The 13,724-nt window shown below is 38.0% G+C and overlaps 1 protein-coding gene across 9 annotated transcripts in view; it reads left to right on the top strand.

Annotated features, from left to right (window-relative positions):
* The window catches only part of LOC105436405 (fibrillin-2), a 104,972-nt gene that overhangs the window by 52,299 nt on the left and 38,949 nt on the right, over nt 1-13,724 (top strand). For all 9 annotated transcript variants that reach the window (XM_031000206.1, XM_031000205.1, XM_031000204.1 and 6 more), the window contains exons 7-10: nt 159-290; nt 5,494-5,655; nt 6,703-6,831; nt 12,142-12,324. In XM_031000206.1, the coding sequence (XP_030856066.1) occupies nt 159-290; nt 5,494-5,655; nt 6,703-6,831; nt 12,142-12,324 (606 nt within the window). The remainder of the gene's footprint in view (nt 1-158; nt 291-5,493; nt 5,656-6,702; nt 6,832-12,141; nt 12,325-13,724) is intronic.

The following is a 13,724-nucleotide window of genomic DNA, read 5'->3' as shown; positions in this document are numbered from 1 at the left end:
AAACATTTATCAAGACTGTTAACTGAAAATGAAATTATGTTTGAAAAAAGAGACTTCGAAATCGGTAGCCTAGTCAGAGTCAGATAAATATAGGAACGTCCGGAGCACCTTGCTTTGTATCTTATATTATTACAAATGTTTTTTTTCTACTGATCCAGAATCGGAAGATAGATGTGCCAATGCAGGATATATCTGTGATACGAATGCGAAGTGTCAAGCTGGTGATGGCGTGGTCAAGTGTGCGTGCAATAGAGGTTACGTAGGCAATGGAGAGGAATGCACCATCGTCGGTAAGTCAATCAAACTCTTTAAAAGTAAATCATTTTCCTTAATTAACCTGAAAATGTACAATGCATTCAACACTTTGCCTTTTATCACATCATTGGTTTTTGTTTGTTAAAGCATCTTGGTCTTTATGCTGCTTTTGTTAAACCTAAGGTGCATTAAGAGGTCAACAGAATGCGTATTCATGATTACACCTTGGAGGTAATGGAGGAAAGAACGTGACTGAGAGAGAGAGAGAGAGAGAGAGAGAGAGAGAGAGAGAGAGAGAGAGATAGCAAGATAGAAAGAGAGAGAGAGAGCAAGAGAGAAAGAGAGAGAGAGAGAGAGAGTAAGAAAGACCTACAGACAGATAAGAAGAGAAGGACGATAGGAGGGGGGGGGGGGGGGGGGGGGTATTACCTCATCATGATGAAGCCATTTTCGGAGCGGGCGTTGACGGTCAGTGTCAGAAATTGCCCCGCCTTTTCTTCTGAGAGAGACTTTGTTCTGAGACACACACTCTTCACCCTTCATGAATCATACACTTGAAACATGTTAAAGGTAGTAGAATATCTCATAACAATAATTATCCACTTACTGTTTGGATTTAAACCTGAGTACAGTTGCGTTACGTGTTTGTTTTATGCCCCATCATGATGTTGTTGTCATGGTAATATAGGCTAGTCAAGATGTTGGATGAGTGTTCACCCCTACTGGTTACATCGTTATCTTTCAATATTCAACGATGTGGATTCTAGTACAGAATACCTTATTCCGTTTTAAGCTTTTCAAGACATTTGTTCATTTTTACATTGATGCTGATGATTATATGCCATTTGAGATAATTATCGGTAGATTTGCAATGGTAAATATTGAAATGAAATGGAATTAACAAAGGACCTTTATATAAAAAATACGTTTGACCATTAATTTCAGGAGTCACGGCTACGTCATGACCTAACTGTTTCATATCTCTTCAAATATTCGTCCACCGATTGTCATTCACCTTTGTCCCCATTGGCATTATTTTTCTACCTGCCCACACACAATTTTCTTTTCTTTGAACCCGTGCCCAAACAATGCCATTCATCTTCTGAGTCAGTATAATTGCTGTTAATAGATAGCTTTGGTCATCACCACCGGGGCACAAATCAAAATGATTATTGGAAACACAATTAGATGAGCTCATTGGTTTGATTGAAACGCTAATTGCGGGATAATGTGTTGGAGGCTAATTATGGGGTGAAAAGTCATTGACAATCAATTGATATCCGATATCCTAATGAAATGATCTGACTGAAATGAAAGAATGATTCAGCATCAGATGATGTTTGCGATATGGGAACTCCTGCTTGCATGAACGGTAAGGAAACTGACTATTTGGAATTTCAGGTAAACATATTAAGACTTGACAGTTAAAAGATATGATGTCACGTTACTACGGAGCCTTGGGTAATGGAGAAAGCATAATAATATAGTCGTGACAATATTATGATACCATGCAAAACGGGATACGTTTCGTGATGTCGATTCCAAGTGCGGTTTGACCATGGACCTACTACGGTTTGACCACCTGATGAGTCAGGGGAAATGGAAGACTATTCATGCCTAGATGATGCAATCTAAAGATTCAACGGTGCACTCTGACATCCATCTATTGGGGAAAATGAGTATGGTAAAACTGGTCACTCAAAGATTGCTAGTTTGTTGAGGCACTTCATGACCATTTTGAAGCGGAATTTTTTAAGGGCTTCAATATTACACCACATCACAGACACTGATAACACGTAGGGCCATGCATCTCAGATTTAACATTGTTAAACAATGTCTTTAAGCGATTCAAATCGTCCTAGTGATGAGAAGAAGGGTGAAGAAAAAAAAGACGAACACGACGACGATGGAGAAAAAATAGAAAAACTTACGAGAGGAAGAGAAGGAGGAGAAGTTGAAAATGATGATGATGATGATAACGAAGATGATGGTTATGCTGATTATGCAGCACCTTTAATAGTGTCCTCGATGGCAGGTGTGTGTTGACTCATCAATCAGTATCTTTATGTACCAGGGTATACCGAGTATGACTACTTCTTTCAGCTCTGTGGGGAGTTGTTTTGTAACTTTCTTCTGATCCCCTTCTTTGAGAAAACATGCATCATCATTAGTATCATCAATAAACAATTATTAGTAGGATTTGTTATTTGTCCCGTACACCAGCATTACGCACCCCAACCCATTCCTTCAAAGAAACTATCAACCAAAGTTTTTTATCAGAATAATCGTTATTAGGAGATATTGTTCTGGTACTTATGATTTTAATTTTACGACAGCAGTTGATAAAATGCGATCAATTTTACATCACATGCTTTCATCGATAAACGATGATGAATAGGTTTTGTTCTTCGCCCAATAAACCGACAACTTACCCCTTCTAAAACCCACCCCGTAATATAAACACTGTCAACCACAGTTTATCAACCCAAGTTTATCAAATCTCTTTTTTCAGGGTGACTTCTTCTGGCACTTCTGTTTTCACTTTTTTCCCCAACATTTGATAATGTGCCCAAATTGTCATCATGTTCATGTTAAGAGATTCCTCATCTGTTTGCCAGTTGCTCTCAGACTGTCACATCCCGCGTCTTTTCTCTCCTCATCCATTGTTTTGATTGAAACTTGGAAACATTCAGCCAATGATTCATCGTCATGTTCCAAGAGCTCCAGCACCAATGGTGTTCCAAAATGAAGGCACTGTCTTCCTGTGTGTCATGATGCGTATGAAACGAGCTTTAGTAGTCTTGTAACCTCGCTTTCCTATGTGGCGATCAAAGCCAAACTCTTGTACGATCCCTCTGCGCTGCCCTGTAAGTTTTGTTTATGTAAGAATGTTGAGAACTTGAGATACAAAGCAGTTACACGGGAAATCAAAATCAGAACAGCAATTAACTGTCAGACAAGAAAATCAATCCTTTAGAGTGTTATTTCTTGGAATGATTTACATCGCTAAGAACTAAGTTGGATTGACATTGCGATGCATTTTCAAAGATGAACAAAATAATGATGCCATGTGATTTACAAGGATTAGTCTTTCGATTCGTGTTCGATACAAATGTAAATTGAGAGCTAGATAACCATGACGATTGAAGGTTTAGCTGTCTTTTAGATTCTTTCAAGGGTAACGCGGGGAAGGTGTTTAGGTAAGCTTTGGATACTGTCGAGTCACGGAAAGTAGTAAGAGAACTCGCAACAGTTGTCCAGAAACTGACTTAACACGTCCTGTCATCTGTACACTAATTTTCAAAGCAATTTACGGGACCGCCTTCTTTCTTGGCTAGTTGGAACTAACAAGTTAGTTCTATTTCTTCCTGATTAAATATCCGGTCTGGCAAGAGAAAAATGACTTCGCTGACGGTCGAAAGGTTGTTAACACGCAAGAAAATAGGGTTTTTTGTCACGAGTTTGGCAGTATACCGCTAAACCCCTTGGTGTGTGAAGATTGACCTTCAGAAACCCAGGGGAGCTTCGATGATAGCAACCTTGATTTAGATGTCTCTTTTCGATGGTTTTGATGAATTTTGAATTTGATTATTTTCTTGATATCAAGAGTGACACACAAGTGAGCATGTGACAACAAGCGAATACTGTTCACTAAACTGTGTTTTCACATATTTTCATTTTTTTTTGAAAAAGAGTGAAAAATAAATGCGTTTTAGATAACGATCAATTACCCCCCCCCCCTCCGATTTTATGGTTAATGTTTACGGTGTTCGAAGGCGAATTAAAAGCAATAAAGATTGAATAAGAAAGAAACAAAATGAAATACGGAAAAAGAGGTAGAAAAATAAATAGAAAGAAAGATATACCCTATTCCTACCGATTTGACTTGTAGTACAGACGGATCGCGAAACGATGACAGAATGTAGACAATCACATTCGTTGAATCAAATGTCAAACAAACATTGTTCAGTTCATGCCCTAACTCGGCCAGACACGTCTTTCCCTTGCTCAAGTGGGTCGGCCAGAATTGCCCCTATGGTCTCCCCTGTGCCCTGCATGTATACGTGTTTCATATTATTCTATACGTATAGTCATGATAGTGGATTTACACAACTAGGGATGACAAAGGAAAGAGCCGAAGAGTACTTTAGGCTGTGCAGGTGTATTCCATAATTGACTAGACAATTGTAGTGCCCAAGGTGATACATGGTTAACCTCATGATGATGATTCTCGGCGAATGTTTCTGAAAATGCTTTATAATGTCATGAATTATGGTGACTGGTAAAACGGTAGGACCAAGACGTGGAACCGAACGATTTCATGATAATTATGATGACTGTAGGGCAGGTGTTTCTGAATGTAATGGTGCGGTGTCTTTTCCAACATATGGCATGGAAATACAATGACATGTAACCACCAAACGAAGTCTTGAGCCAACAACAACTAATAAGAGAAAAAACGTTCGTGTTTTCTAAATTGTTTTAACTTTGTCATTGTGGCGCTCTGATACGGGTCCTAACTGACATAAATGGCCCACAAAAATGAAATGTTTTCCTTCATGTAACATTAATTTTGAATTATTTCAAACGCACTCTCAAATGCAGTAACTCCGATTTTGGAGTATTGCTATCTATAAAATATGTTCACTCTCTTGGAAAAGTGAAACAGAGGTTTGACAGAAACACCTGTTGGATGCGTTTTACTAAGATATATTTATGATTCGTACCATGCTATTTTGACCTTTGGGTTTGTTCTTAAGTTCAACTCTAAACAAACTATGCAAAAAATGAGATTGTGTTTACAGTGAAATATGTGTGCAGTGAAACAGATAACGAAGTATGCATGCGTTATGAGGATACTTGAAATATCTCTATTTAGAGCAAATCGTTAATTTCTGCGGTAAAAAACAATGGGGATAATGGCAAAGTCAAAAATTGTTCTTTAGAACTATCCAAAATCATCACGTTCAATATATTTGAATGTGCTTAAAATATGGAACATTGTCATAATTTCATGACCATTACTCTCGTTCCAAATGGAAATCATGGAGACATTTTATATATATTCCAGAAAGAAATTTGCCGATAGCGGTTAATTCCAGTCATGTGAACGACAACATTGCTAATTAAAAACGACCGAATAAACCCCAATAAGAACGACTTGGTATGTTATCAACAATTTAATAGTTCTTTACATATTTCGGACCATTACAAATGTTTTACTATTTCTGTTTGTAGAGTTGAAGTCGTGTTCACAGCGGCCATGTTTCCCACAAGCTACGTGCACAAACCAAGAGTTGGTATCCACTGATATGCCATACCCAGAGGGTGGTGTGCTCAAGCTGTATGAATGCGGCCCGTGTCCACGAGGATACATAGGCGATGGCGAGACTTGCGAAGGTAAGATTATTTCTAATGGAGATGTATCTTTAAAACGGTACACTACTTACTATTCCATTTTCCTTTTTTTGTTCTTCTCTACACCTGTTCTTAATTCTGCTGCCCTTCTACTACTATTCCTAGTGCTATATTTTTGCTTCTACTTCTAGGCCGAATTAATAATGTCAACATTTTAATTACCCTCTACTGATATTACTTTTATGCATTTTTGTTTAACATAAATTCTGTAATAACCTGTAATTAACCTGCGGGCTTAACACCTCAATGCATCACCATTGACATAAACATGTTTATGAATTTCTTAGCTATTCGACCATTAAGGCAAATCACCCAACCAATCAACCAAACTCTCAAAAATAGTGTCTTTCCGGACGTGCGAAAAATATGGAGACAAAAAACTTTTAATACTCGTTATTGGATCATTGGTGTCCAGTCAAACGAGTCATTAAGCAGTCTAAATAGATAAATTGTTGTCGCTGTGTGGTCTCTGTTACAATACAAATAACGTCAAGATATGATTGCTATCTTCTGTCATGCTTGATCACCAAATGTATCCCAGATATTCAACCAGATTTCTTTAAAGGTACTCTGAATTTGTTTTACATGGCCCTGAATGTGGTTGAATTTGTTCATTAGTTTGGCTTTATAGAATGTAAGAACAAAAAAGAAGAACAATTCCCAAAGTTTGTAGGAAAAAAAATTATTTTAAAATTAAAGTCAACGATAAGAATTTACACCGGGGTAGCTCTATAAGTATAGATAGATAACATCATAGCTGAAAGAACTGTAAAGGAATATAATGCCTTTGTAACCACCTTTGTAATTTTGCTTACAATCGTCTTTGGGTTAAATTTGTACTTCAAAACTAGGTCGATGTTTATAATAACCCTTTTTTGTGTAGACACAGTCACAGGAAGAGCGGAACATTTAAACACAATGTCGTATCAAAGTCTTACGACTTCTCTTCGGCCCTTATCAATAATGGTCAACACAGTATGAATGTGTAACTTCATTTAATTAATTTGATTTGATTTTTTAAAATTACAGATATTGACGAGTGCGCAGAAGGCACAGATTTATGCCATGATGAAGCAGTTTGCACAAACACTCCAGGATTTTACAGATGTGCTTGTAAAGAAGGATTCTCTGGGGATGGATTCTCATGTTCTGCTCTTGGTAAGAATTTGACAAAAGTATTTTGGAACACGATCACAAAGACTTTAAGGAAACCAACTGAAGACAATTTGAAGACCCCGTTGTGTTGCTTTTATAAATTACATTCGGATTAATATGTAATAAGTCTTTGTCATGTTTGCGCATTTCAGAATATGACGCATAAAGCTAATGAAATTGCTTTAGCTTGATTTTTTGAAAGTCTTTGTTATCATGATTTGGTTAAATATATAAAACAAAGCGAACCCGATGTTCACTTTTTGTGCTAATAAATAGAAGCGTGGATTAGTGTCAGAGTTACATTCCTGGCTACCCCGACCTGAATTCATTACAACTTAGGTTTCTAATCGTGACGTCGGTTATATCTGTTGTTTTATCTCACCCCTTTCCTTTCCTCTATTTATACGTTAATTGCTATCACTTACGTCATCCCTTCAACATCTCATTCTCATGTCTGTTGCCATTTCGTGCTGGTTCTCGTTTGAATCCCTTTGATACCTAGACATTAATGATGTTTGCGGCTGTTGGTAGCAGTCCCAGTCCTTCCCCTTTCTTTTATATTCATTGTTTATGCTTACACTGTCTTGATCACGTGGTTCAGCTGTTTCATGATGGTTCTCGTTTGCTTTAATACCTAGACATTGATGAAGTTCACTGCTGTTGGAAGCAGGCGTCCACCTTCCTTTTTCTTCTATGTTCATTGTTGTTATGCTTACCATTGATCACATATTTCAGCTGTCATACAAATTCAAATACCAACTGTTGTGTTGTAAGGCTCATATGCCTCAATCTTGATTGTTTTACCCATTGTTCCCTGTCTTCCCCTTTTCTTATGTTTCCTTTAATTAATGTTACTTCCATGTTTCCATGTATTTGTAGCTAATTCTGCCAAGTGTCTATTCTTGTAGTTGATGTCGTGTGAAGAGCCGAACAGGTTCATAGCATAACTGTTTCAACATTTCGTGGGTATACATTTCTTAAGGGGAGCCTTTTGAAAAAAGGATTTATACTGTTTCACTTGTTTTAGTTTTATTCTTATTTATGAGATAAAAATAATGTGACCTCGGATTGGGGTAGATGGAAAAACATAAATCCAAATATTAGTCTGCCCTTATTTAATTCACAATGCAATTAATATAATCATTTTTTTTTAAATTATGAAACAATATGTCTTTTAAATATAGTTTGTTATCTGTATTATTTCTGCATGTGATATGTAAAATTAATAACTCAAACTCAAACAGTTATCCATTCGAAATTCCTAAAATTTCTCAAATGTTCAACCGCTTGAATGTACTGCAAGAACGAATATGACTTCAAATTGATACTAAGGAACGATAACTTATAATTTGAATTCATGTTTATCAATTTTGATGTAATAATCTTTTAATGACAGGTAGTATCATAGGGGGAGAGGAGTGGAGGGGGAGGGAAGGGGAAATAAAAGCGGGGTTAAAGTTTCTAACCCTGCCTTTGGTAGCCAAGAGTCCATCAACAAATTATCTGCATATTACCACCCTGACTCGAACATCAACAAAGTTTCTATTACTGCATCCCGCATCCCCACCCCGCCACTGTGTACCCACCCATTTCTTGAAATAAAGTAGAGCATTGAAGAAGAGTATGTGATGAGTCAAGGGGATCTCTCTCACCACATTGATCTCGATTGGTTATGCATCATGAATAGATACACATGGATGAAGATGAAGTGACAAGTGACGGTTTTGGATTACCCCTCAAACCACTGTAGACCGGAGATGGAACGGGAGTAGTGGGATGACAGGACACCGGATGCGATCTGAAAAGGGCGAGTGGATGTAAGGGGTTAGGACGAAGAGGAGGAGTTGGGGGGGGGGGGGGGTTCCCCATAGAGCCAGGGGGCAATGCGGTTCAGTTTACTTGAAACAACATCAATCTCAGGTAGAAATGAACTTGTAACTCAGCAGTGATGACACAGTTTCCGCCCACACAAATATCACTCAGATCTATGAATATGGGTTCCTGATGCAAATAAATCATGTTATCGTAGACCTAAGAGAGAGAGAGAGAGAGAGGGGGGGGGGAGGGGGAGGGAGAGAGGGAGGGAGGGAGAGAGGGAGAGAGAGAGAGAGAGAGAGAGAGAGAGAGAGAGAGAGAGAGAGACCATTAAAAGAGGGTGCTAGGAGGAAGGGGGTACCCCATAGACGGAAATGTAGAGCCAGGAGGGGCAATTTTGGTTCAATCCTTGAAACAACATCAATCTTAGGTAGACATGAACATGTAACTCGATAGTGATGACACAGTATCCGCCCACACAATGTCACTCATAATTGTGAATGTGGGTTTCTAAATTCACGTGTGTCTAGGAACGACTCCAAGTAACGGTTTGTCAACAGGTACCAAGTCCGACAGAAAATACAATTCTGACAGCCGTAAACATGAACGAATTGGCAGCAAGAGGAGACGGAAGTAATCTTAAAAATCCGAGTTTCAACAAAAAAATTGTTCCAAACTTTTTTGGGGGGTGATGGAAACCATTGTGCAGTCTTACTTCTACACGTGTCTTTGAATGACAGAAGAAGTTATTTCTGATAAATTTTTTTATTGTTTCATTTCTCATTAAAAGCTCGTTAACTCAATTGCTATGGAAACTGAGAGATTAAGAAACTTGTCGTCTTTGACCCTCTTTAAAAGTTCACCGCAAACTAGGTTGAAAATCAAAGAGAGAGTATCAGCAAACGTAGACATTCAGATGTAATTGAAATCAAATTGTAATGACTACAGTTGTATTTATTCATCATTTAGATTCGACTGGTGGTAGTTTGGTCTTTGACAAATGTTTCCCCAGAGTCTTTTGGCGACATTATAGATGACTTAAAAGCTTGTGCATATCAATAACCCATCAATGTCGAAACACCATCACCATCACCTGTCCCCACTCGCTCATAGTGGCGACACAACTGTTCGTGAAGGCAGTTACACATTGCAGACTTTCTGGAAATACGGCCTACTTCGGAAATGACTTCAAGAACTTTAGAAAGAAGACTTACCGTAACTTTGTTCGTGACCCTGACGAATTTAGATTTACTCCTGTTCCTCGATTAGGCAGGGATAGACACAACATGCAGTTGCTTCAACAACTTTAAAAAAGAAGATCTAACTTTGTTCGTGACCCTGACGAATTTAGATTTACTCCTGTTCCTCGATTAGGCAGGGATAGACACAACATGCAGTTGTTTCGCATTCATGATGTAGACCTATCATATCACCATGCTCAATCAAAATATGATTCCCCAGTTCTAAACGATTACAGTTCAAAGTTCAAACAATTCAAGTAATATAACACTAACTGTGAACCTTACCTAAAACCCAGTTGCAATCCTAAACTTCAATTATCTCATAACTTTGACGGACTAAAACCTCGCGCAAAAGTTGCCTGGTCAGGTCATCACGTAAACCACGTTCTTCCGTTGCCTCTTTTCCATAATAAATAAGGATAAGGAGATATCTCTATTCCCAAATCCATCAGCCAATCTCGGGAAACCGCTGCTTCTATCACTCTGGGACAATCTCACTGTAAGATTCCCCTTTTCTGTAGCTTAGGGAAATCTAGATATTCCGGAACAATTAATCTCCGACTGTTTTTGAGAGGCACAAGGTTTTTGTTGTTTCTTTAGAGTAAAATATGTCACTTTTTGTGGAAACATCAAATGAATGAACGTTTACATCTGTATTAGATAGTATTAATGAATGAATGATAGCAAACTAGACCAGCCATCATTTAATATCAATCTCACTGTCATAGAGTTATTTTGTCGTTCTGCTTCCATGGATGGAGGTGGTCTGTCTGTCTTATTGTGTGTGTGTGTCTGTCTAACTGACTGGCTCTCTGTCTGTCTGTCTTACTGTATGTTCGTTTTTGGTCTGTTTCTCTCAACCCCTGCTCTGCCCCTGTTTGTGCGTATCTCTCAGTGTCACAATATCACCCCCTGTCTCTCTCCTCCTCTCTCTCCTCCTCTCTCTCCTCCTCTCTCTCCTCCTCTCTCTTGCCTATATATCTCTTAATGTCGTTCCTTGAGTACATATCCAACAATAATAGTGTGTTGTGACGGGAGTAAAGTAGGCGTAGACCCAGGGAGTAGTTTGATTACTGCAGGAAACGGCCGCAGGGAACAAGGAGAAGAAGAAGAAGTCCATATTGAAAGGAAATCAGCTGGATATGACATTTAGACTGGCCAGGAATCAATTGATAGATGAATTTGTCTTTATACGGGAAGGAGAGGGGCAGTCTTGAACGGAAAAGGGTACAAGGGCGCATGGAACGTGCTGAGGTGCATGAAGCCGAGATTTCCTATTTAATGCTTAAATGGGGAGACATATTTTATCAGATGTAAACAAAGAAAATACTGATATATTGAGCATATAATATCGCATTGTATTTTGCAATCTCTATAATATGCTCTATTATCGGACTGTGAACTTTAGTGCTTTAAATGATTTGAATTGCTCCCATCGATTATCTGAAGTGAAAATGACATCGTTCCAATACATTTCTTTGTGAAAGAAATTGTTTACAAGTTAATAGTAAATAGAGGTGATGATGATAAAGGAAATATAGCTCCTTCGATCCCCAATGCACTGCTTTATCGTATCAGGTACTTAAGAATCCTATTACTAATTCCCATTTCTCTTTTATCCTTCCCAAAATGTCTACACTTAAGGGTCCAGTTTCTGCAAATGAAAGAATTTGATCAGTTTTGTCACATTCCTTTTCTGGCACTTCCGTCCGTTTAGTTCCACATTCAGAAAATCTTTCAACGAATCAAGACCATGGTTTTGAATATATTCCAATGCATAAGTAACTTGCTGTTTCCTTTCTGAATGTCTCAAGGATGTCCAACGTGACGGGCACAGGATACTAGATCTTGGCCATAGCTCAGATCATGTCGATCTCCCATGGAAACACCTCACAGGACCTTCACAAACAATAATAGTTTATCAAATTTAATCAATTCCTTATTTCCCGCCCTCACTCCTCGTCTGGTCAGCTGAATGTGTATTTGGAAGTTGAACTACGGGTTTTTTTCGTTGTTGTTGTTGTACATCATCCAACCTATTTCATTTCATTTGAATCTTAATTTCATTCATATTCAATTTTTTAAATTCAAATATTATTCATTTGTTATAAATCTCCTATAATCTTAATATGAATGTTTATCCTCGTTTTCATTCAAAATTCTGAGTCTTCCACCTATTCTAAATGCATCTTTGTCCTCCCACATTTTTATTAAACTGATTGCCTTGATGTTCTCGTCCTTTTCCCCTCTATCATAGGATGCCCCTTCCCCGGTATCGTTGGCAATGGTCAGATAACGCCAGACCCAACCGGACCCAGTGGTCAGTATAACGATGGCACCATTATCACCTTTGAGTGTCAGATTGGCTATAACTTACAGGGAGCCGCTCTTAGCACCTGCCTCAAAGGGATGTGGACCGCTGAACTCCCTGTATGCGCCGGTAAGTTGAACTACGACTCCTATACCAGGACATCCATCCCACTATATCATCTTCCTAGTACCATTGCAGGGTTGTATTAAGTGATACTACACCCCATGGCTAACCATACCACACCTTCATGCTCCTACAGTGTACCTTATCATGCTTATCATCTCTCCTCTCGTACTGTCGTACCAACAACCTATTTCCAGTGGCGTAACTAGACGATCTTTAATAACGGGAAGATAATTATGTTGGACTTCATTTACAGACCTAACCCAAGCCGTCTCGTATTAGTTTTATTTAAAGATTTTCAGATAAAAAATAAAAATTGTTTGCACATAAAAGTGAGACAAACCGCCGCCAGAAAGAAGAAAAATTGAACAAGATAATATCAGGGGATAGAAATAAGTCGAACATGATTTGATTAGTTTATCCTGTGATTTGCTACGAGGGTTGTGCTCGACATAAACCCTCCTTTTCAGTGGAAACCATAATAAGTAGGTATAAACGATAAGGTGAGCTGTCGTGCTCTCAATCGGTCCTATACCCTGACGCTAGCAATATATATTTCATTTTATACCAAGCCTTTACTTAAGAAGAAAGCAAATGAAATGGTTTCACTGAGTGATAAATGACATGTCTTCATATATACATCATAAGGTTAATGAGGAGTCAAGGATCAGAAGGGATAAATGATCACTAGTTCACATGCTAACGAGAAGGCCCCTCAAGGCATAGTAAGGTGTGAAGAACTATATTCACTTCACGATGAATCTATAATCCTGTCTTAAATAATATCATATTTATATATACCTTAAAATAAGTTCCAAATAATAGTTTATAATCATGAATAGAACATGTACATTTACGATTAAGCCTTCTTTATGCATGAATAAGTTTAATGATAAGCGATACATTTAGGTATATTGTTCATTAAAAAAAGAGATTGAGAATTACGTTGCCTCTGATAAAGGTAGGAAGTACAATCTTTACGATTTCTTCCCCATTCTGACTACCAGTAATGTTTAAGATAGGGAGAATAAATTTAGACTTTTTTCCGTACTGTGTGACAGTTGTATACTTTTTTGAAATGTAAACATTATGTCAAACTGAGGCAGCTAACACTTCTTTGTATAAACGAATCTGTCATTAATGTACAATCACAGTGTTTTGATGTTTTACCTTAGGGTGATCACTATTAGAGTTTAGTAGCTGTTATATTCAGTGGCGTATCTAGGTTATTTTGCCGTCTGGGGCAAAATTAACGAAAGAATATTGTCTAAAAATTATGCAAGGTAACAGAAAAGTTAAGTTTTATATGAAATGCTGAACATTCCCGTTTGTCACGTACTTTTACACTGCTGTATAGGCGCGATAGCAACGAGAATTACAAATGTTCTAACTCTTTAAAATGCTTT

This window comes from Strongylocentrotus purpuratus, unplaced genomic scaffold (assembly GCF_000002235.5).
Source record: "Strongylocentrotus purpuratus isolate Spur 01 unplaced genomic scaffold, Spur_5.0 spur5_scaffold_6, whole genome shotgun sequence".
In the NCBI taxonomy this organism is placed as follows: domain Eukaryota; kingdom Metazoa; phylum Echinodermata; class Echinoidea; order Camarodonta; family Strongylocentrotidae; genus Strongylocentrotus; species Strongylocentrotus purpuratus.
Note: the sequence above shows the minus strand (reverse complement) of the source record. Positions and strands in the feature narration are given on the sequence as shown.